Raw genomic sequence first — 25,153 nt, forward strand, 5'->3', positions numbered from 1 at the left:
AAAATCCTTCAAAAATACAATTACAGTAATAATAAACAATACTTAATAAATAGTACAAAGATACTTGTATGGATATACTACAAAAAATACTTCTACAGAAATACTACAAAACCAATACAGTGATACTATAGTACCAAAACACTTTCACATAAATATTACAACAAAATACTCCCAAAATACAACTGCCATATTACTACAAAAATATTACAAATATACTACAAAAATTCTACCACGGAATCTTACTTCAGAAATACTAAAACACTTAAATAAAACGTACAGTAATACTACAAAAAACTACAAATATACCACAAATATACTACAATGATTCTACCACGGAAATTGTACTCAAGTTCTATTGCAGAAATAATACAAAAATCCTTCAAAAATACAATTACAGTACTATTGAACAATACTTAATAAATAGTACAAAGTTACTTGTATGGAAATACTAGAAAAATACTTCAACAGAAATACTACAAAACCAATACAGTAATATTATAGTACCAAAACACTTCCACATAAATATTACAACAAATACTACAAAAATACAGGTGCTGTATTACTACAAAAATAGTATGACAATACTACAGATATACAACGAAATATCTACTTTCGAAATACGATAAAAATACTACAGAAATACTAAAAGAATAATACGATAAAAATACTACATAACATTATTTCAGAAATACTACAAAAATAGTACAAAAAAACTACAAATATACTACAAAAATTCTGCCACCCAAATCGTACTCAAGTTCAATTGCAGAAATACTATAAAAATACTTTAAAAATACAATTACAGTAATATTGAACAATACCTAATAAATAGTACAAAGATACTTGTATGGAAATACTAGAAAAACACTTCTACAGAAACACTACAAAACTAATCCAGTAATACTATAGTACACCAAAACACTTCCACATAAATATTACAACAAAATACTACAAAAATACAACTGCTGTATTGCTACAAATATACTACAAATATACTTCAAAAATTCTACCACGGAATCTGACTTCAGAAATACTAAAAGAAAACTAAATAAAACCTACAGTAATACTACAAAAAAAACTACAAATATACTACAAAAATTCCACTACGGAAATTGTACTCAAGTTCTAAATGACATCTAAAGTGATACTACAAAAATCCCCCAATGGAAATATCACAAAAAATACTACAAGAATGATACGACAGAACTATTGTGCTACAAAAATACTACAGATATACAACAAGGGGGGGGGGGGGGGGTGGGGGAAGTTGCGAGAAGGCCTCCCCGCCGTTGCTGCTCCTCCCCCCGGGTGACAGAGAGGTGAGTCCAGCCCCTCCACGGCTCTCAGCCGCTTCAGACCTCCGCTTGGGCCGCCAGGACATGGCCACCTCCCCGCTTTGAGCTAGCGGACCTTCTCCGCTCGAACTTCAGGATTGTGGACCTCCGCGCGGAACCGCCATGGAAACCCCGGTGGAGAACCAGCAGCAGCAGCTACAACAACAGGATTATTTCCGATCGGTGAGCAGCGAATCCACGACCTACATGATGGTTCCGGGACGCGGGGGGAGTCCCGGTCGGCGAGAAGCTCCTTCCAAGATGTGGGTGGCCCTGGTGGTGGCGGTGGTGGTGGTCCTCCAGGTGGCCTCCACCACGGGGCTCTTCGTCTACCTGAACATGTCCATCTCGCAGGTAAGAAGAAGTTTATGGAAGTTGAGCGGGATAAGAAGGGCCACTTGGGACATTTTTCTCTCCTGAAGTCATCTCGAGAAGGAGTCGTTTCCCTCATTTGTGGAAATAATCAGGGAGGCGTGCTGCTTTTGTGCGCAAACTAAAGTTCTCGGAGGTGAAGATTGCATCTGGAAGCCATTGAATCAAAATGGGACGTTTTCGGAGTGGTGGGTCGTTCGCGAACGGAACGCTTCTATGTGCCGGCGTACTACCTTCGGGGTTCGGACGGGTGCTTGAAATCTGGGGCGATTGAAGGAGCCGTTACTGAGCACCCAGAGCAGAGCACTAAGCGAAATTAGATTTACTTGATCGTTTCCAGGTTTGGGTAGGGTTACTTTAACTTGATTACTTTCGGATTACTTTTGGATTACTCCAATACCAAATATGCTAATAAAAGACAAAAGAAACTAAATATGAATAAAATGACTCAATTTTGTGCAGGCTTGGGGAGTAACGGAATACATGGAACGGCAAAAATGATGTTTGGATTTATTTTCATTTTGTTTCTGTCGGATTTGATGTTCGTTTTGCCGGAGATCAAAGAGATCAAAGCCAGGAGAGAAAGCTTACCACGTGTTGTGAGTCATCATTTGATTCATATTTAGTTTCTTTTGTCTTTTATTAGCATATTTTGGTATGGGAGTAATCCAAAAGTAATTGAAAGTACTACAAAAATTCCCCAATGGAAATATCACAAAAAATACTACAACAATGATACGACAGTACTACTGTGCTACAAAAATACTACAGATATACAACAAACATTCTTATATGGAAATACGACAAAATGCAAAAGAACAAAAAAAATACTAAAAAAGTAATACTACGGTAAAACTATTAAAATACTATTATCACAAAACTACAGTAATACGACAAAATTACGACGACAATACTACAGATATACAACGAAAAACCAACTAAAATACGACAAAAGTACTACAGAAACACTAAAAAAATACGACTATAGAAATACTACATAGCATTATTTCAGAAATACTACAAAAATAGTACAAAAAAACTACAGTAATCTTACAAAAAAACTACGAATATACTACAACAATTCTACCACGGAAATCATACTCAAGTTCTATTGCAGAAATACCACAAAAATACTTCAAAAATACAATTACAGTAATATTAAACAATACTTAATAAATAGTACAAAGATACTTGTATGGATATACTACAAAAAATACTTCTACAGAAATACTACAAAACCAATACAGTGATTAATCAAGTTAAAGTAACCCTACCCAACCCTGTTAGTTTCTATACCTCCTTCCAGGTTCTTCTCCAGGGGTGGGCCCCTAGTTGGAGTCGGGGGCCGCATGTTGACATCTTATACTTCTTTTGTAGTAGATTAGTTTCATCAAATTGCTTTTTAAACGACCACAATAAGAGTAATTTTTTTTTGAAGTATTATTGTAGGTTTTATTTAGTATTTCCGAAGTCGGATTCTGTGGTAGAATTTTTGTAGTATATTTGTAGTATTTTTGTAGTAATAAGGCTGTCGTATTTTTGGAGTATTTTGTTGTAATTTATGTGGAAGTGTTTTGGTACTATAGTATTACCGTATTGGTTTTGAAGTATTTTTGTAGTGTTTCCATACAAGTATCTTTGTCCTATTTATTAAGTATTTTTTAATAGTACTGTAATTCTATTTTTGAAGTATTTTTGGATTATTTCTGCAATAGAACTTGAGTACAATTTCTGTGGTAGAATCTTTGTAGTATATTTGTAGTATATTTGTAGCAATACAGCAGTTGTATTTTTGTAGTATTTTGTTGTAATATTTATGTGGAAGTGTTTTGGTGTACTATAGTATTACTGGATTAGTTTTGTAGTGTTTCTGTAGAAGTGTTTTTCTAGTATTTCCATACAAGTATCTTTGTACTATTTATTAAGTATTGTTTAATATTACTGTAATTGTATTTTTAAAGTATTTTTATATTATTTCTGCAATAGAACTTGAGTACGATTTGGGTGGTAGAATTTTTGTAGTATATTTGTAGTTTTTTTTGTAATATTACTGTAGTTTTTTGTACTATTTTTGTAGTATTTCTGAAATAATGTTATGTAGTATTTCTATCGTATTATTCTTTTAGTATTTCTGTAGTATTTTTATCGTATTTCGAAAGTAGATATTTCGTTGTATATATGTAGTATTGTTGTAGTATTTTTGTAGTAATACAGCAGCTGTATTTTTGTAGTATTTTTGTGTAATATTTATGTGGAAGTGTATTGGTACTATGGTATTACTGTATTGGTTTTGTAGTATTTCTGTTGAAGTATTTTTCTAGTATTTCCATACAAGTAACTTTGTACTATTTATTAAGTATTGTTCAATAGTACTGTAATTGTATTATTGCAGTATTTTTGTATTATTTCTGTATAAGTATTTTTGTAGTATTTCTATACTAATATCTTTGTACTATTTATTTAGTATTTGTTAATATTACTGTAGTTGTATTTTTGTCGTATTTCTGCAATAGTACTTTTGTATGATTTTGGAACGACTTCCATCGTAATATTTTTTTGTAGTATTTTGCTTGTAATATTAATATGGCAGTATTTTGGTACTATTGTATTACTGTATTGGTTTTGTAGTATTTCTGTAGAAGTATTTTTGTAGTATTTCCATACAAGTATCTTTGTACTATTTATTAGGTCTTGTTTTTTATCCGTGTAATTGTATTTATGAAGTATTTTTGTAGTATTTCTGCAATAGAACTTGAGTACGATTTCTGTGGTAGAATTTTTGTTGTATATTTGTAGTATTTTTGTAGTAATACTGCAGTTGTATTTTTGGAGTATTTTGTTGTAACATTTATGTGAAAGTATTTTGGTACTATAATATTACTGTATTGGTTTAGTAGTATATTTGTACTATTTATTAAGTATTGTTTGATATTACTGTAATTGTATTTTTAAAGTATTCTTTAGTATTTCTGCAATATAACTTGAGTACGTTTTCCGTGGTAGAATTTTTGTAGTATATTTGTAGTTTTTTTGTGGTATTACTGTCATTTTTTGTACTATTTTTATAATATTTCTGAAATAATGTTATGTAGTATTTCTGTCGTATTATTTTTTTCCAAATGCTGAAGAGAAAATACATAAATATCAGAATACATCTAAAATTGTATTCTAGATGCGATGTTACCTGTTACCTGTGGTCCTCTCCCTTTCTACCCCTCTCTCTCCTAGCACAGACAACCATATACAAATACCTTCGGAGTACCTTTTGTGTGTTTCTTTATCTATAGACTTTTATCTGAACATGGTGCGTTTTTACAAAAAATACTGCAAATGTCCCTGCTAAGAGAATGACCAAACATAGTTTACACGCGCGCAACATTTAAGCTAGGCTAATCATTACTCATTCGATACAATTTAGCTAAAATGAGGATTAATATCTGCTGATGCTAGTATTGGGTGCTAAAATACGTGTTCAACATAACACCTGTATATAATACTCTTGTAAAAATACACCAGGGCATCCACAGACTCTGCCGCTATGCCGCAAGTGACACTAGCCACACAGTGCTAGGAATCAAATGGACTGAACCATTTCAAGGCAGTGGAGTATTTCCGACGCTTCGTTGTTCATATTTTCGTTTTGTTTTACTTTGAAAAAAAATCATAACATAGTTAAGCCTATCCTGCTAAAAATGCTAGCGTGTTTAGGGGCTCTTGTGTTGAATTTGGGGGTGCTCGAGCACCTCTAAAAACGAACTGGTTACGCCCATGCTTGAAGTGTTTCACAAGAAAAGTAATGTTGACCGCAGTTTAAAATGAAATTTGTATCAAAAAATATAAATATTACCATTTCACCGGATGACAGCAATAGCCCTTTGGCCACCCCGCCCTGGGCTTTCCCTGAGAATTCTAGCCCACCCCATTTCCGACACAGTAACTGTAAATAAAAAAGGAAAGTTGACTGTGCGGGTAGCTGCTTCCAGGACAAGTGGAAATTGGAGTTCTTGATTACAAAAAGCCACATTACTCTCTGGTGGCTTTGCTTCGGTATTGCATGTCTTCCTCCCTGGTGATTAACGAAAGTTGGCATTAGTTTGTATGGCGTTTTGCTACGAAGTGTCATCGCCCCCTATGGGTCGCGCCCAAGAGATGCATAATACGCAGTGTATTAGTGCAAGATTACTTATAAATCATGGACATTTATGATAAAAAAACACAGATATAGGAAGAGAAATGTCTTAAAAATTAATAAATTTTCAATTTACTCATAATCTGAAAATCATATTTCTTGGTAAATACACACGCAAGTATAAAAATCGTTTTTATAAATCGCAAAATACATCCTTCGCAGCGGAATTTTCATTTTAACGGTACAAGAAAAATGGGAAAATAGGTACATTGTGTAATATTTGACCACTAGGGGACACTGCATTGTCTAATACGAACGAAAACAGGTGCCAAGCGTAGCAGCAAGACGCCAGACAAACATGGCGGCGACAGCTAGCTGCGAAAAAGACATAAAAATAATTCCACCTATGAAAATGAAAATGTATAAAAATATGGTATTCTTACCCTTTATTCAAACCAATGTAGTTTTTTTTACAGAATGAAGGTTTTTTTTTGTACCACTAGGTGGCATTAAATATTACCCAGAGTCCTTTGAGCCTGCAACCATTTTGATTTCTTAATAATCAAGTAAAAACAGCAACACTGAAACCCAGAATAATTCAGGCTTGTAGGAGAAATTTGAGAAATTTGAAGTCAAAAATGTGACCTACATGAATCGTATAGATCCCAGGAGAAAATATTTGGAAGAAGGGTTATTGAAAGTAAATCACGAGTTTGAGGTGGTACTTTCCAGAAACGGGTCCAGAAACAGGTCGGCAACAGGTATCAGGCAGGAAACAGGGCAAAACAGGTCGATGGCCAAGATGGAGGAGAAAAAGCAGAAACGGGTCCAGAAACAGGTCGGCAACAGGTATCAGGCAGGAAACAGGGCAAAACAGGTCGATAGCCGGGACGGGGGAGCAAAACATAAAAGCGTCCAGAAAAGAGGTCAGCAACATGTATCAGGCAGGAAACAGGGCAAAACAGGTCGATGGCCAGGACGGAGGAGCAAAACAGAAACGGGTCCAGAAAAGAGGTCGGCAACAGGCATCAGGCAGGAAATGGGCAACACAGGTTGATGGCCAGGACGGAGGGAGCAAAACATAAACGGGTCCAGAAACAGGTCGGCAACAGGTATCAGGCAGGAAACAGGGAAAAACAGGTCGATGGCCGGGGCCGAGGAGCAAAGGTCCCGCGGCTGTTGGCGCCAACGGGGCAGCCGCACGTGCCCTGAATCAGTAATCATCACAATTTATTCATCTCAGCACGCTGTTATTTATGGTACCAGAGACTAATGTTAAAGAACTGAGTCGTTTTCAGCGATAAAAATCAACAGGAAATAGGACGAAGAAGCAAACTACTCTGGAGGTATCTAATGATGAATCAAACTTTGAAGTACATTAAATTAATATTTTGTGATTCTTAAGTTGGTATCGTGTTCTTCGTTTACGTTTTTTCAAACGACCTTCGTACAAAGCTCAGTTCGAGCTGAGTATAACTCAAACGATATTTGATACCATTTCTTAATCCAAAATGATATTATACACAAATAAATACGATATTTTTTTCCACCTTTTTAAGAAAACGATGGTTAGCATGCATACATACACTGGTCAACAAACTAATGCCAAAAAGCCATCGCAGGAAAACACGCCGGGCTTAAAAGCGAGGTCATAAAACAGTATTTTGAAGCAGTGAAAGGGTGAAGTCTTTCGGTGAGTAACGCTCGATAATCATCGTCGATATCCGAAAAGAAGCGACATAAACAACCCGACGAGCCGTTTGGGGAGTCGAAAGAGCCGCTTTTCTAAAAAGAGCCGTGTTTTCCGACTTGACATTTGACGTCAACGTTACATGAAAATAGCCCTTTGGAATAACAGTGCAAGTATTGTGTACTCGGCCCTGAGACTGTCTCATGAGTCCTGAGCATGTGTATTTGAGGGGAGGGGGGCCCCGGGGCCTGGGGGGGGAATCCCCTTTCTTCCCCGTTTGATTAACAAACAGGAGGAATTCTGCAGCGCTGCCACCAAACAAACTGCGTGTCCCCTTTTGGCTCGGGGGCCGCGCGCTACAATGAAAACATTCCAGTTGATGAGAAGGAAAGAGAGAAAGAAAGAGAAAGAAAAAAAGAGAGAGGGCAAGGGAAAGAAAGTGAGCCATAGAAAGAGAAAGAGTGAAAGAAAGAGAGTCAGGAATAAAAAAGAAAAAGAAAGAGTGAGAGGGAAAAAAATATAAAAAGAAAGAGAGAGAAGAGACAGGGAGAGAAGAGAAAGAGAGAAAGAGAAAAACAAGAAAGCGAGAGAAAGATAGAGAAAGAAAAACAAAAAGAGAGAAAGAAAGAGAGTGAGAAGGAATGAAAGAAATGAGCAATAGAAAGAAAGAGAAAGAGTGAAAGAAAGATATAAAGAAAGAGAAGAAGAAAGAAGAAAAAGAAAGAGTGAGTGGAAAAAAGAATGCAAAAAGAAAGAGAGAGAAGAGACAGAGAGAGTAGAGAGAGAGAGAGAAGAAACAGGGAGAAAAGAGGGTGAGAGAGAAGGATAGAAAAAGAGAAATAAGAGAATAAGAGAAAGAGAGAGAGTCAAGAGAAAATAATAAAGAAAAGAAAGAAAGAAAGAAATAAAGAAAGAAAGAAAAGAGGAGAGAAAGAGAGAAAAAGGAGAAAGCAAGAGAAATATAAAGAAACAGAGAAAATAAAATAAAAAGAAAAAGAAAGAGAGAGAGAGAGAGAGAGAGAGAGAGAGAGAGAGAGAGAGAGAGAGAGAGAGAGAGAGAGAGAGAGAGAGAGAGAAAAGAGTGTAAGAAAGAACTACAAAGAGACAGAAAGAAAGAACAAAAAAGCAATAGTGGGAGAAAGAGAAGAAGAAGAGAGAGAGAGAGAGAAGAGACAGGGAGAGAGAGAAGAGACAGGGAAAGAGAGAGAGAGAGAGAGAAGGACAGAAAATTAAGAAAGAGAGAGAATAAGAGAAAGAGGGTAGAGCCTTTATATGTTTTTTCCCACCAAAAAAAAAAAGTATTTGGTGTTCCAGCCACGGAGCAAATTACACTGGAGGAAAAGAGGCGAGACTTATTCTCTGCGTGTCCTCGCAGTTTTCTTTCATTCTAGGATGAAAATGGTGAAAGTCAGAAAAGGCGGTTTCAAATATAGTACAAATGCCGACCCAAAAAGATCTCAGAATTTTACATACTTGCACGTGCGACAAAAGGAGTTCGACATGATGATTTCAGCCAGAAGATGGCTTCAGCATATGGAACATTTTGAAGTCACGGATATATAGGCGGCACACTGGATTTCTTCTTTTAACAGTACTGGAGAAATCACAAATTGGGCTTTGAAAGTCCTTAAAAAGACATTTTGAGGATAAAAACTTTCAAAGAGCCGAACTGAAACGTGTACAATCTCATTGAGAATACTTCCAAAAATCCAGGTACTTGGAATCCCGTGTAGAAAGTCCTACTAACTCATTCTACTCTAGGATGAAAATGGTGAAAGTCAGAAAAAGCGGTTTCAAATATAGTACAAATTCCGACCCTAAAGGTCTAAGAATTTTACATACTTGTTCGTGTAACAAAAGGAGTTCGACATGATGATTTCAGCCAGAAGAGGGCATCGGCATATAGAACATTTTGAAGTCACGGATATTTAGGCGGCACACTGGATTACTTCTTTCAACAGTACTGGAGAAATCACCAATTGGGCTTTGAAAGTCCTTAAAAAGATATTTTTAGGATAAATACTTTCAAAGAGCCGACACTGAAACGTGTACAATCTCATTGAGAATACTTCCAAAAATCTAGGTACTTGGTGAAAGTCCTACTAACTCATGCGCGTGTTATCACTTTGTTTGCCTCCGGCCTCAATCAACAAGTCCCGATAAAGGCCTCTGCCGAGATTTACAACCTTCTGCCCGGGCGCGAACAAGCCCAATTGTCACTGTTGGCGGGGGTTTGTTTTTGTAAATCAATCACAGACGGCCAGACATCTCTGCTTTTAGTGGCCGCGGCCGGAGGATCGCTAAAAAAAAACAAAACGGAATTTCAAGATGTCACATGCGCTCTGAATTACCGACTAACTCACAAACAGAAAGTGATCGCTTTGTTCTTTAAAGGTTGGATGAGTCTTTGTCAGTGTCCTTAAAAGTTGAGGGTTGAATATTTTCTCTATTAATTCATTAAATGCCAGAGCTTTCTCTTTCATTTTCGAAGGCCTGGTGTTATGCATGCCCACAGGCATATCCTCAGTCTGACCCAGGGTCCGGTTACAGCCCATGATTGAATTTAAGTGACCGCAATATAAAATAAATATCTACGGAAAATAAATTCACCATATTACCAGATGATGTCTGTAGCCCTTTGGCAACCTTTAGCTTTGTGTGAGAATTTACCCCATTTCCAACATGGCAACTGTAAATAAAAAAAGGAAAGTTGACTGTGCGGGGCACTGCTTCCAGAACAAGTAGAAATTGGAGTAGTTCTTTCACTGAAATCTAAAACAACAATCTATCTCTCTTTCTCCCTTTCCCTCCTTCTTTGTCCCACCCTTTTTACTATTCTCTACCTCTCTTTCACTTTTTTCTTTTGCTCCTTTTTTGTTCTCTCTAATCTACTAGTCCGGCCCCCGAGAGAATGTTTGTTCTCCCGTGTGGCCCCCGGGTTAAAACGAGTTTGACACCCCTGCTCCAGTATGTATAAAAAGTCACTTTCTGGGGAGGATGGGCGCCACCAGGCTGTACTTGCCCAAGACACACCACAGGAAAAGATACCCCGATGACCCTGGTATCTAAGGGATCTGTGAACTGTGAACATTAACCCCAAAGCATATAAAAATACAGTAATCAAACACTCAATATTGAAACCTTGTCAGGGTTTGTACAGGTGCTTAAAATCATTAAATGTACTTGAATTTTAACGGATTGAAAAGTGCTTGAATTTTGGGTGAAGTTTTTGGCAATGTTTCCGACCAGTCAGCTTAAAAATGACGCCGACACTGCTGATTTATGGAGTAACAAAAGAAAGTTTCCTTCATCTAATGATGAGTGTGTACCAAAACATTCCTATCTAAAATCAACTGAAAAAACAAACCATCAGAGAGTACTACACCATGACAAATGTTGACACGGTGACAAATGACAGTATAAACATTGCAGTATAAATAGGTTATTTTATGTAGGCCAAGAGCTGTTTTGCAGTTTTCAAGATGTCGATCGACGCTTTTGACCTATTTGTCAGTCATTTCCTGGTTCTGGCTTACGAGAAGCACGCACCCAATGACTTTTGGCCTTTCTGATAGCGTTATCTTGATGGACACAAAAGAACTCCGCCCTGAATCGAAATCGAAACGAGACAGAAACCAGGACAGCGGGGCCACGGTCAGCGAACCGGGCGGCGGGACTGGTCTTGCTGCATAGAATTGAATAGAATCGGCTTTATTGTCTTTGTGAACAATGTCGTGAGCATTGTTTGCAGCAAGATTACACATGGCGCTCCAGGATAAACAAGATAAACATGTAATATTGCCTAAAAATGGAATGGGAAGGGCATAAAGATTTACAAGGTAGTGCTGAATTGTATTTTTCTGTTCCTTAACCGCCTCATTCCCTTAACTTCTGGGTTATAAAAAAATTCAAGTAACAGGTTAGATAGTATATTGGAAGTACTGCTGCAACTTAAAAGACAGAATGGCCGCCACCAGGCTGTACTTGCCCAAGACACACCACAGGAAATGGGGCCCCTACCATCCCTAGTGGTTAAGGGATGCATCCAACCAAACAACCAGACATGCCAGATGTAGAAATTGAAAGAACAGATTACTTAGTACATTGTTAGTACTGCTGCAACTTAAAAAACTAGATGGATGCCCCCAGGCTGTACTTGCCCAAGACACACCACAGGATATGTTGCCCCTACAATCCTAGTGGTTAAGGCATCCAACCAACCAACCAACCAACCAACCACTCATGCCATATGTAAAAAATGGAAAGAACAGATTAGTTAGTATAGTGTAACTACTGCTGCAACTTAAAAGACTGGATGGGCGCCCCCAGGCTGTACTTGCCCAAGACACACCACATAAAATGGTTCCCTAACGATCCTAGTGGTTAAGGCATCCAACCAACCAACCAGTCATGCCATATGTAGAATTTGAAAGAACAGATTACTTAGTATATTGTAAGTACTGCTGCAACTTAAAAGACTGGATGGACGTCCCCAGGCTGTACTTTCCCAAGACACACCACAGGAAACAGTGCCCCTATCATCCTAGTGGCTAAGGCATCCAACCAACCAACCAACCAACCAACCACTCATGCCATATGTAAAAAATGGAAAGAACAGATTAGTTAGTATAGTGTAACTACTGCTGCAACTTAAAAGACTGGATGGGCGCCCCCAGGCTGTACTTGCCCAAGACACACCACATAAAATGGTTCCCTAACGATCCTAGTGGTTAAGGCATCCAACCAACCAACCAGTCATGCCATATGTAGAATTTGAAAGAACAGATTACTTAGTATATTGTAAGTACTGCTGCAACTTAAAAGACTGGATGGACGTCCCCAGGCTGTACTTTCCCAAGACACACCACAGGAAACAGTGCCCCTATCATCCTAGTGGCTAAGGCATCCAACCAACCAACCAACCAACCAACCAACCACTCATGCCATATGTAAAAAATGGAAAGAACAGATTAGTTAGTATAGTGTAACTACTGTTGCAACTTAAAAGACTGGATGGGCGCCACCAGGCTGTACTTGCCCAAGACACACCACAGGAAATGGTGCCCCTACGATCCTAGTGGTTAAGGCATCCAACCAACCAACCAATCATGCCATATGTAGAATTTAAAAGAACAGATTACTTAGTATATTGTAAGTACTGCTGCCACTTAAAAGACTGGATGGACGTCCCCAGGCTGTACTTGCCCAAGACACACCACATAGAATGGTTCCCTTACGATCCTAGTGGCTAAGGCATCCAACCAACCAACCAGTCATGCCATATGTAGAATTTGAAAGAACAGATTACTTAGTATATTGTAAGTACTGCTGCAACTTAAAAGACTGAATGGACGTCCCCAGGCTGTACTTACCCAAGACACACCACAGGAAATGGTGCCCCTATGATCCTAGTGGCTAAGGCATCCAACCAACCAACCAACCAACCAGCCATACCCAATGGTAGAAATTAAAATAACAGATTAATTAGTATATTGTGAGTACTGCTGTAACTTAAAAGACTAAATGGGCACCACCAAGCTGCACTTTCCCAAGACACACCACAAGAAATTGTGCCCCTATGACCCTAGTGGTTAACGCATCCCACCAACCAACCAAACAACCAGTCATGCCCAATGGTAGAGATTGAAATAACAGATTATTTTGTATATTGTAAGTACTGCTGCAGCTTAAAAGACTGGATGGCTGCCCCCAGGCTCTACTTTCCCAAGACACACCACAGGAAATGGTGCCCCCACCATCCTAGTGGTTAAGGCATCCAACCAACCAACCAACCAACCAACCAACCAACCAGTCATGCCCAATTGTAGAAATTGAAATAACAGATTAGTTAGTATATTGTTTTTTAGTGAGTTCTGCTGCGACTTAAGACTAAATGGGCGCCACCAGGCTGTACTTCCCCAAGACACACCACAAAAATGGTGCCCCTACGACCCGTGTGCTTAAGTGATCCAAACAATCAACTGCTGCAACTTAAAAGACTTGGGCCGCCTGTAGCAGGGATAACAGAAATCGAAAATTTTCGAGAATTATTCTTGTTCCACGTACAGACTGAGATCATTTCTTCCTCATGCCCTGAGGCTCTTTAACTCCACCCGGGGGATTAAAAGCCCACATTAAACCCCACCCCCACATTTGCATATTACCTTATTTTATTACAGTGTATATTTTTACGTAGCACTATTTAAATACTCTATAGCTAAAAAGTGAAAGTGTGAATTTCTTTCTTTCCTTCCCTTTCTCTCTACTCTCTATCTCTTTCTCTTACTATCTCTCTTTCTTTTTCTTCTGTCCTCTCTCTATCCCCCTGTCTCTTATTTCTCTTGCATTTTCTTCTCTTTCTTCCACTCTTGATTTATTTTAGTTCTTTCTTCCTGTCTCTCGGTATATCTATCTATCTATCTATCTATCTATCTATCTATCTATCTATCTATCTATCTATCTATCTATCTATCTATCTATCTATCTATCTATCTATCTATCTATCTATCTATCTATATCTTTATTATCTATTTATCTATCTATCTATCTATCTATCTATCTATCTATCTATCTATCTATCTATCTATCTATCTATCTATCTATCTATCTATCTATCTATCTATCTATCTATCTATCTATATCTTTATTATCTATCTATCTATCTATCTATCTATCTATCTATCTATCTCGCTTTACCTCTCTCTCTTTCACTATCTATCTATCTATCTATCTATCTCGCTTTACCTCTCTCTCTTTCACTATCTATCTATCTATCTATCTATCTATCTATCTATCTATCTCCCTCGCTTTACCCCTCTCTCTCTCTCTCTCTCTCTCTCTCTATCTATCTATCTATCTATCTATCTCACTCACTTTACCTCTCTCTCTCTCTCTCTCACTATCTATCTATCTATCTATCTATCTATCTATCTATCTATCTATCTATCTATCTATCTATCTATCTATCTATCTATCTATCTATCTATCTATCTATCTATCTATCTATCTATCTATCTATCTCGCTTTACCTCTCTCTCTTTCACTATCTATCTATCTATCTATCTATCTATCTATCTATCTATCTATCTATCTATCTATCTATCTATCTCCCTCGCTTTACCTCTCTCTCTCTCTCTCTCTCTCTCTCTCTCTCTCTCTCTCTCTCTCTCTCTCTCTCTCTCTCTCTCTCTCTATATCTATCTATCTATCTATCTATCTATCTATCTATCTATCTATCTATCTATCTATCTATCTATCTATCTATCTATCTATCTATCTATCTATCTATCTCCCTCACTTTACCTCTCTCTCTCACTATCTATCTATCTATCTATCTATCTATCTATCTATCTATCTATCTATCTATCTATCTATCTATCTATCTATCTATCTATCTATCTATCTATCTATCTATCTATCTATCTATCTATCTATCTATCTATCTATCTATCTATCTATCTATCTATCTATCTATCTATCTATCTCATGTAATGCAACACGCGCACACAGGTGCATGCAAAAGACATCCTAAGACCGGTTCGGGTCGGGGCTTCGTGGAATTCCTGAGTCGACGCTCGCCGGGACCTCGTTAAACACGCGATCCAGGCACACGTGTGCGCCACATGAAGCGCCCCGACTGGGAATCGAACGCGAGTGCACGCACTCACGCGAATGCTCGTGACAGGCGCAGATTTTCGAGAGAAAATAGAGCCGACACAGGTTCGGCCGGTGACTTCTTGGAATGGAAAACGTTTACAACTCTTCGGATTGTCTGGGATTCAAAGGAGGACGAGCAGGGTTTCGCAACAGCCGGCGTCTGGCCTTTTCTCATGTTAGCTTGCGCTTTGACACTTGAGCTTTTTTGTCACAAAGTGATTTAATGCTCCGAGTCCAGCTGCAGCCGCACGCTTGTGTGTGTTCACCCCGCCCCCCATCCAGCCTGCTTTTAGTCGGCCTACGCTGGACACCAAAACCCCAAAAGTATATCTTTGAGGGCTTCTTGGAAAGCCAGCTGCAAACTGGCAATGCACAGCTCTCATTTGAGAGGATTAGCAAGAGTTGAGAGGGGCCACATTACTAAACCCCAGCCGGCCAGAAGGACACACATATACTCTAAATTTAGACTTTCATGTAACCTTCATGGTATGGGTGTATGAATACGCACACAGGCTCACACAGGGTGGGAACAGTAAGGTATTGTTCCTAACTTCCTGAGAGAGCCAGGGACGCTACACCCAACCTTCACCCAGGCTCCGTTTGGCACAGTTTCCATTCCAACTGTGTGTGCCAATAGAGGAAAACTGTTAAGTTGTGGAAATTCGACTTGCGAATAATATCATCTCACAGAAGCATTTAAATAATAAAAAGAAGGGGACCGAGTACTGAGCCCTGCGGAACGCCACAGGTGTCATATCACTGTATCCAACACAATGAGTCAAAATTTGGACAGAAGTCATGTTTATTTGTATAATCACAAAAAGTCGTAAGAACGGCACAGATCTCTATGACACCATCCCCTGATGTGAAACCTACATGAGGGCAAGGAAAAACTCAAAAACCTCAGCGTGAGGAAACTGAAAAACCTTGGGAAGGGGTAAATGTTCTGCATTTCTATAGCGCTTTTCAAGTCAATGAAGACGTCCCAAAGCGCTTTCCAATGTGCTTAATATCAACTAACAGAAGCATTTTAATACGAAAAAGAAGGGTACCGAGTACTGAGCCCTGCGGAACGCCACAGGTGTCATATCACTGTATCCAACACAATGAGTCAAAATTTGGACAGAAGTCATGTTTATTTGTATCACCCCCTAATCACAAAACGAACGGCACAGATCTCTATTACACCATCCCGTGATCTGAAACTTACATGAGGGCAAGGAAAAACTCGAAAACTTCAGCATTAGGTGTCATGATTGCTTATTCGGGACACCTGTGACTGCCCAATTGGCACCAACAGCCCTGAGCGCTGATTGGTTCAAAGACTCTTTTTAAACCCCTGTCTTCCAAGAGAAAGCTGTCAGACCATTTGCGAACCTATGCTCTCAGCTAGGCAAGCTTTTGTACTCTCTGACATTATCCAGCCCTGTTTTCCTGCCTGATACTTGTTGCGACCTGTTTCTGGACCCGTTTCTGCCCTGCTCTTTCATCCCGACCATTGCCATTTTTTGCCCTGTTTCCTGCCCGATACCTGTTGCCGACCTCTTTTCTGGACTCGATACCCCCCTTGCCCTTCTAAATTATGACAATTATCAGGTCCAAATGTCGGTACGACGGCTCAAAATGCATACACTGTGAGACAATCAGGCTCATCCTTCTCCCTCAAAGACAAGAAGACAAGAGTATGCAAGAACCAGGCACGGCATCGAGCTGGAACAATAACTCTCATTTCTTTTGTTTCGGAGTTAAAGCGCAAGACAATAAGTGACATCCAACTTTTTATCTCAGTCAGGCAGGCCTCCAAATTCCTACAACTTAACAAAGCAGTTTCCTCCAGTGGCACACACAGTTGAATATCATTCGCATAGCAATGGAAAGTATTAGACTTGCGAATATCAGCTAACAGAAGCATTTAAATACGAAAAAGAAGGGTACCGAGTGCTGAGCCCTGCGGAACGCCACAGGTGTCATATCACTGTATCTAACACAATGAGTCAAAATTGGGACAGAAGTCATGTTCATTTGTATAATCACAAAAAGTCGTAAGAACGGCACAGATCTCTATGACACCATCCCCTGATCTGAAACCTACATGAGGGCAAGGAAAAACTCAAAAACCTCAGCGTGAGGAAACGGAAAAACCTTGGGAAGGTGTAAATGGTCTGCATTTCTATAGCGCTTTTCAAGTCAATGAAGACGTCCAAAAGCGCTTTCCAATGTGCTTGATATCAACTAACAGAAGCATTTAAATGCTAAAAAGAAGGGGACCGAGTACTGAGCCCTGCGGAACGCCGCAGGTGTCATATCACTGTATCTAACACAATGAGTCAAAATTTGGACAGAAGTCATGTTTATTTGTATAATCACAAAAAGTCGTAAGAACGGCACAGATCTCTATGACACCATCTCCTGATCTGAAACCTACACGAGGGCAAGGAAAAACTCAAAAACCTCAGCGTGAGGAAACTGAAAAACCTTGGGAAGGGGTAAATGGTCTGCATTTCTATAACGCTTTTCAAGTCAATGAAGACGTCCAAAAGCGCTTTCCAATGTGCTTGATATCAACTAACAGAAGCATTTAAATACGAAAAAGAAGGGTACCGAGTACTGAGCCCTGCGGAACGCCACAGGTGTCATATCACTGTATCTAACACATTGAGTCCTATCAGAGAGGTAAACCATGAGAGGATAGTTCCTGAGAGACCAATCCATCTTTTTAGGCAATCTAGTATGATTCTATGGTCGAAAGTGTCAAAGGCGGCACGGAGATTCAGCAGCAGGAAAAGAAAACTACGCTGCAAGGTCTTGCTTCACTTTGAAGGGGAAGGAAAAAAGAAACGTTCGATGGGAAAACTAAATGAGGGGAAAAGCTCCCGGACCGAGTCGGACGAAGTGGTTTGGCGCTAACTGGCAGCCACATGTTTTTTCGCAGTAGAAGGTTTTCAAGCGCGGCTTCAAGCGATACTAGATTTATCAGCCGGACTGCCGGCCAAAGGACAAGGTTAGGTTATTTTCAAGGATGCTTTACCCATCAACGAAAACTCAAAGAGCCTCAATTTAAAAATCGGGTCTGGGCAATGAATTAAAATGGAATGATTCAGAACTTTAAGCATTTTCTTAAATGTGAAAACGTATATGCAGGATTAAACTAGTTAATTCTAGCACTTAAGCAAGTTAGTCACAAGCAATGAGTAGCTATTTTTTAGGCACTGCTCGTTTTGGTCAAGACCAGGACGGAGACAGAACCCACTTGCGTTACGTTTCTCTCAGTTTTAGTGGAAAAAAGGAAAGGGTTGCACCCACGATCCAGGGATCGCTGGAAGCGGGAAGCAGGTCGCTCTGAACGCAAAGTGGGACTTCCGTGGCGAGCGATGGCGGTGTCGGGAACGGGAAAAACGGGTCAGTTGCGGGGACGGGAGAGCAAAAAATGTGGTCGGGATTGGAAACGAGTCGAAAGCCAGGAGAGGAGAGTAGACGTGGTCAGGATCAAAAAACGGGTCGAAACCGGGAAACAGACGGGAGCAGAAACAGGTGGGAGTCACGGCCATAAAAGCTTCGCTGAACGCGGGAAGCAGGTCGCTCTGAACGCGAAGTGGGACTTCCGTGGCGAGCGATGGCGGTGTCGGGAACGGGAAAAACGGGTCAGTAGCCGGGACGGGAGAGCAAAAAATGTGGTCGGGATCGGAAACGAGTCGAAGCCAGGAGAGGAGAGTAGACGTGGTCGGGATAAAAAAACGGGTCGAAACCGGGAAACAGACGGGAGCAGAAACAGGTGGGAGTCGTGGCCAAAAAAGCTTCACTGGACGCGGGAAGCAGGTCGCTCTGAACGCAAAGTGGGACTTCCGTGGCGAGCGATGGCGGTGTCGGGAACGGGAAAAACGGGTCAGTAGCCGGGACGGGAGAGCAAAAAATGTGGTCGGGATCGGAAACGAGTCGAAGCCAGGAGAGGAGAGTAGACGTGGTCGGGATAAAAAAACGGGTCGAAACCGGGAAACAGACGGGAGCAGAAACAGGTGGGAGTCGTGGCCAAAAAAGCTTCACTGGACGCGGGAAGCAGGTCGCTCTGAACGCAAAGTGGGACTTCCGTGGCGAGCGATGGCGGTGTCGGGAACGGGAAAAACGGGTCAGTAGCCGGGGCGGGAGAGCAATAAATGTGGTCGGGATCGGAAACAAGTCGAAAGTCAGGAGAGGAGAGTAGACGTGGTCGGGATAAAAAAACGGGTCGAAACCGGGAAACAGACGGGAGCAGAAACAGGTGGGAGTCGTGGCCAAAAAAGCTTCACTGGACGCGGGAAGCAGGTCGCTCTGAACGCAAAGTGGGACTTCCGTGGCGAGCGATGGCGGTGTCGGGAACGGGAAAAACGGGTCAGTAGCCGGGGCGGGAGAGCAATAAATGTGGTCGGGATCGGAAACAAGTCGAAAGTCAGGAGAGGAGAGTAGACGTGGTCGGGATCAAAAAACGGGTCGAAACCGGGAAACAGACGGGAGCAGAAACAGGTGGGAGTCGTGGCCAAAAAAACTTCGCTGGACACGGGAAGCAGGTCGCTCTGAACGCAAAGTGGGACTTCCGTGGCGAGCGATGGCGGTGTCGGGAACGGGAAACAAGTCGAAAGCCAGGAGAGGAGAGTAGACGTGGTCGGGATCAAAAAACGGGTCGAAACCCGGAAACAGACGGGAGCAGAAACAGGTGGGAGTCAGGGCCGATAAAGCTTGCCAAGAGTACACGGAGGTTCGCAGACGGACTGACAACAGGTGACAGAAAGGAGTGGGTTTAAATAGGGACAGGGAGCCAATCAGAGTCCGAGGCAGTTGGCGCCAAAGGAGCGGGCACATGTGCATCACATCGGAAATCATGACACTGCTCTCAAATTTGTTATTCATGTTTGAACATTTTGCACATTTTTTGCTTTTGTTAATGTGAGTCGGCTGGGGTTCTTTGTCTAGATCAGGGGTGTCAAACTCATTTTAACTCGGGGGCCACACGATAGAACAAACATTCTGTCGGGGGCCCGACTAGTAGATTAAAGAGAAAGAAAAAGAGAGATAAAGAAATAAGAGAAAGAGGGGTGGACAAAGAAAGAAAAAGATAAAAACAAAAGATAAAAAGTCGTGAGAGAGGGGGAAAAGAAAGGGAGAGGAAGAAAGAAATCCAAAGAGAAATAGACAGACAGAAGGAGAGAAAGGACAAAAGAAAGCGCAAAGGGTAGGAAGAGAGAAAGAGAAAAGAGACAAAAGGAAAAGAGGAAGATAGAGCAAAAGAGGTTAAAAGACACAGAGAGAGAAAGAGACAAAGAGCAACAAAGGAAGAGAAAAAGAGAGACACACAGAGTGAAAGAGACAGGGTGGGAGAAAAGGAGTGGAAAAGAAAGAGAAAGAGAGAGAGAGAGAGAGAAAAAATAAAAAAAAATACAGTGTCTTTGTTCGAGGCCCCTGGCTTTGGCAACATCAAGTGGACATATTTCAACCTGCAGCTTGTTTTTCTCTTGCGCTTCTCTGAGTGTTGTCTCACGGGCCGGATTCAATCCCTTAGCGGGCCTGATCTGCCCCGCGGGCCGCCTGTTTGACACCTGTGGTCTAAAGGGACAGTGTGTAATATCAAGTTCCTCCTAATGCTGGAGCTAGTAGCACAGTTCTGAGGTCGTGAGATCGAACCTCCTGTTTGGAGTTTGCATGTCCTCCCCGTGCTTGCGTGGGTTTTCTCCCACATTCCAAAAACATGCATTTCAGGTGGATTGGCCGGTCCAAATTGTCCCTAGGTGTGAATGTGCGAGCGAATTGTCTGTCCCTGTGTGCCCTAAGACTGGCTGGCAACCAGTATCCGAAGATAGATGGGACGGGCTCCAGCACCCCCGAGACCCTACTGAGGATAAGTGGTGCAGATAATGGATTGAACTGATTGATTTGCCGACTCATAGAGATGGAAACGCTTGATTTGGTTCTGACTCAAGGAGTTTCAACCTCAAATGAGGTAGAGTAGTCTAGGGACTGAGAGGTCGCAGGTTCGATTCCATTCACCCATTATCTGCACTGCTTATCCACAGTAGGGTCGTGGGATTGCTGGAGCCCATCAGACAAATCACATGCTCATTCACACCTAGGGCCAATTTGGACTGTCCAATCAACCTAACATGCATGTTTTTGGAATGTTGGAGGAAACCGGAGTGCCCGGAGGAAACCCACGCAAGCATGGGGAGAACATGCAAACTCCACACAGGGAGGTCGCTGGATTTAAACCCTGATCCTCTGCACCGTGGGGCTGCGTGCTAACCACCCATTTCTGTTCGGCGTGCACTGAAAGTAATCATGTAAATAAAGCCAGCCTCCTCTTACTTTCGGCATTCTCCTTGATTTTTGAAAGTCGGTCGAATATTTCACTAATACAGGTGATGACATCACTCTCCATTACAACCTCTCCATTTCTGAACAGCTTTGATAGAAGTAAAATCAAAGCAGATGGGCGTTGTGGAAAAAATACCCATAATGGCCCAGTTTGGCATTGTTAACACATACTTAATCGAGAAAATATTCAAAGGTGGATTCAATAAACTCATTCCTCAAGGACTAATAGTTTTTTTTTTCATCTTTTCAAGGGTTTGGGTTGGCGTTGAGACCGTATTGAAAACAGACCTTTTCTTACTTTCACCGTTTTCAGGCTACACTAACAAAAGAAAAGAAAACAGGCACAAGTCGGAAATCACTTTCCACCCTTACTCCTCTCCCCTTCCTTCTGCAATGTTGCCATCATGGTTCGTTCGGGTGTTTGAAATCCTTGAAAACGCTTGAATTTGGGTTAAAGTTCTTGTAAATGCTTGACATTGTTGCCATCAGGGTTCGTTCGGGTGTTTGGAATCCTTGAAAATGCTTGAATTTTGTGTCAAACGCTTGTAAATGCTTGACCTAGTTGCCGTTCACTTGGGTATTTGGAAACCTTGGAAATGCTTGAATTTGGGTTGAAGTGATTGTCAATACTTGGCATTGTTGCCATCAGGGTTCGTTAGGGTGTTTGGAATCCTTGAAAACGCTTGAATTTTGTGTCAAGCGCTTGTAAATGCTTGACATAGTTGCTTTCGGGGTTCGCTCGGGTGTTTGGAATCCTTGGAAATGCTTGAATTTGGGTTGAAGTGCTTGTAAGTGCTTGACATTGCTGCCATCAGGGTTCGTTCAGGTGTTTGGAATCATTGCAAATGCTTGAATTTTGTGTTAAGCGCTTGTAAATGCTTGACATAGTTGCCATCAGGGTCGTTCGGGTGTTTGGTATCCTTGGAAATGCTTGAATTTGGGTTGAAGTGCTGGTAAATGCTTGACATTGTTGCCATCAGGGTTTGTTCGGTTGTTTGGAATCTTTGAAAACGCTTGAATTTTGTGTCAAGTGCTTGTAAATGCTTGACATAGTTGCCGTCGGGGTTAGCTTGGGTGTTTGGAATCCTTAGAAATGCTTGAATTTGGGTTGAAGTGCTTGTAAATGCTTGACATGGTTGCCATCAGGATTTGATCGGGTGCTTGAAATCCTTGGAAACGCTTGAATTTTGTGTCAAGTGCTCGTAAATGCTTGACATAGTTGCCGTCAGGGTTCGTTCAGGTGTTTGGAATCCTTGAAAATGATTGAATTTTGTGTCAAGCGCTTGAAGAGGCTTGAAATTGTTGCTATCAGGGTTCGTTCGGGTGTTTGGAATAATTGCAAATGCTTGAATTTTAATGTTTTTAAGGGTTGAAAAGTGTTTGCATAAAGTCCTTGTGAATGCTTGGCATGGTTGCCACCATGGTTCGTGCGGCTACCTACTGTGTTGCTAGTCCTGGGACTGCGGTGCTAAAAGGAAGCAAATGAGCGTGTTGGGTGAAGGGGGGGGGGGGTATAAAGGCTCTCTGAACTCACTATAAAAACAAACAATTTTTATCACTTCCCGAGCACCACAATAAAGCTTTTTTCTGGAGAGCGAGTTTGGAAGTTTTGTTGAATTTGTTGAAAAAATGCTAACTAAACCAAGAAACGCAGAAAAAGTGGAGACATCGCCAGACAGCCAATGAGAACCAACCGAGAGAAAACAAAACGAGAAAGCCCTCGGCAGCCCTAATGGCGAGCTAGCTCGACCGAATTATTCCAACAGCGACACACACGGCGAAAAACACAAATTAATAGCCACAATAGCTGACTTCCAAGCTGCCATCACTGTCTGTTTCAGAGCTGGCCTCACATGTTGTGTTAACTTATTCGATGCCAGATTATTTTCTCAAATTGGGAGAGCCGGAAACAGCCAACTTTTGTCCTTTTGACTCATTATCAAAGGTCTACAGAAAGTCAAGTCAAATCAAATTTATTTATGACGCCCTTAATCACAAAAATGTCTCAAAGGACTGCACAGGATTACAATGACACAATGACCTGACCTTAAACCAACATGCCAGCTGGTCCATGCAGGTGTTCACATGCTTCAGGTGAAACGTTGGTCCTCTGACTCATCTCAAATCGTCCTTCTCCTTCGTATCACCACCAGGCAGGCAGTCGGAAAAAGACAGGACAATACAGAATATGAGTTGGGCATCAATCAGAAGCTTTGGAATAGAAGTGTGTCTTAAGCCTCGATTTAAAAACTTCCATTGAGGTTGCAGATCTTATCTCCGGAGGCAGGGCGTTCCATAGCACCAAGGCCCGGATGGAGAACGCTCTCGAACCTGCAGACTTCTTGGCTCTCGGAGTCACAAGTCCAGGAACATAGGGGGAAATCAAATCAGAGAGAATGTTTCTACACGTTGAAACGATGAACCCCACCTTTAAAAACGATACAAAATCGAGATTTGATTTTTGGCCCAGGGTACCAGATTTGACCCAGGGTACCAGTTGAAAAGGTATTTCTCACATGTTCTGTTTGGATTGGCCACTGCCTTTCCCACCATAGATCACCCGCCCTTCCCCCGCCGGCCTTGTGGAGGTCCATGGATGCACGGAATAACAATTGGAAAACAGCGAGACCGTTCTGCCGCCCCCCGCCATGCTCTGCGGTCTGCACCGTCAGCACTATCTTGTCAAAAGATGATAGCATTTATGTTTCCCAGTCAATCGACCTTTTCTGAATTAGAGTTTCGGGAAGCGCTGCACGGGCGTGGAATAAACAAACCCAGGAGCCGATCGCTACACACTAAAAAACAAACAATTCTTACTGGAACGGTTGGAATAATGGATCGGTCTCTCAGGAACCGTCCTCTTATGGTTCAGATCCTACCTCTCAGATAGGACGCTCTGTGTTAAATAGGGTGAAATGACATCTGAGCCCTTTAGTGTTACCTGTGGTGTTCCGCAGGGTTCAGTACTTGGCCCCCTTCTTTTCAGTATTTACATGAGGTGATATTATTCGCAAGTATAATATCAGTTTCCATTGCTACTCAGATGACACTCAACTATATCTTCTGAATCTGCCACACTAAATCGTGAAAATTTGGAGAATGGATGTCACCCAACTTCTTGCGCCTTAACTCCGAAAAGACCGAAATTTTAGATATTGGTCCTTCTAAATGCAGTGGCTTGTTCTCAAAAACTGCTGTGAACAAATGTAATATCACCCAGAGTGATTCAGTCAAAAATGTAGGTGTCATATTTTAATGCACCACTCTCCGGTCTCCTGAAGTCCAAAATCAAGAGCCAAAATGCTGCAGCCAGGCTTTGACATGACCCCGATTTTAGCTAACCTGCATTGGCTCCCGGTTAGCCTAAGATGTGATTTTAAGGTTCTGTTGGTATTATACATAATCATGCATGGACTTGTTCCCTCATATCTTTTAGATTTAATTTCGCCCTATGTTCTGGTCCAGAGCCTTCGCTCTGAAAATGCTGGTCTACTCGTGATCCTAAGAGCCAAGAAGAAATCCACAGGTTTGAGAGCCTTCGCTATTCGGGCCCCGGTGCTGTGGAATGCTCTTCCCCCTGAGACTCGATCTGCAACCTCAGTGGAAATGTTTAAATCTAGGCTTAAAACACAC

At 41.2% G+C, this 25,153-nt stretch overlaps 1 protein-coding gene across 1 annotated transcript in view; it reads left to right on the top strand.

Moving 5' to 3' along the window:
* The first annotated feature begins 1,346 nt into the window (after positions 1-1,346).
* The window catches only part of tnfsf10l (TNF superfamily member 10, like), a 50,702-nt gene continuing 26,895 nt past the window's right edge, over positions 1,347-25,153 (top strand). Inside the window, exon 1 of the mRNA XM_088347440.1 lies at positions 1,347-1,688. Coding sequence (XP_088203566.1) covers positions 1,458-1,688 — 231 coding nt within the window. The 5' untranslated portion in view covers positions 1,347-1,457. The remainder of the gene's footprint in view (positions 1,689-25,153) is intronic.

Source organism: Urocampus carinirostris, chromosome 11, assembly GCF_059441175.1.
Source record: "Urocampus carinirostris isolate Australia breed hairy pipefish chromosome 11, RoL_Ucar_1.0, whole genome shotgun sequence".
Classification (NCBI taxonomy): domain Eukaryota; kingdom Metazoa; phylum Chordata; class Actinopteri; order Syngnathiformes; family Syngnathidae; genus Urocampus; species Urocampus carinirostris.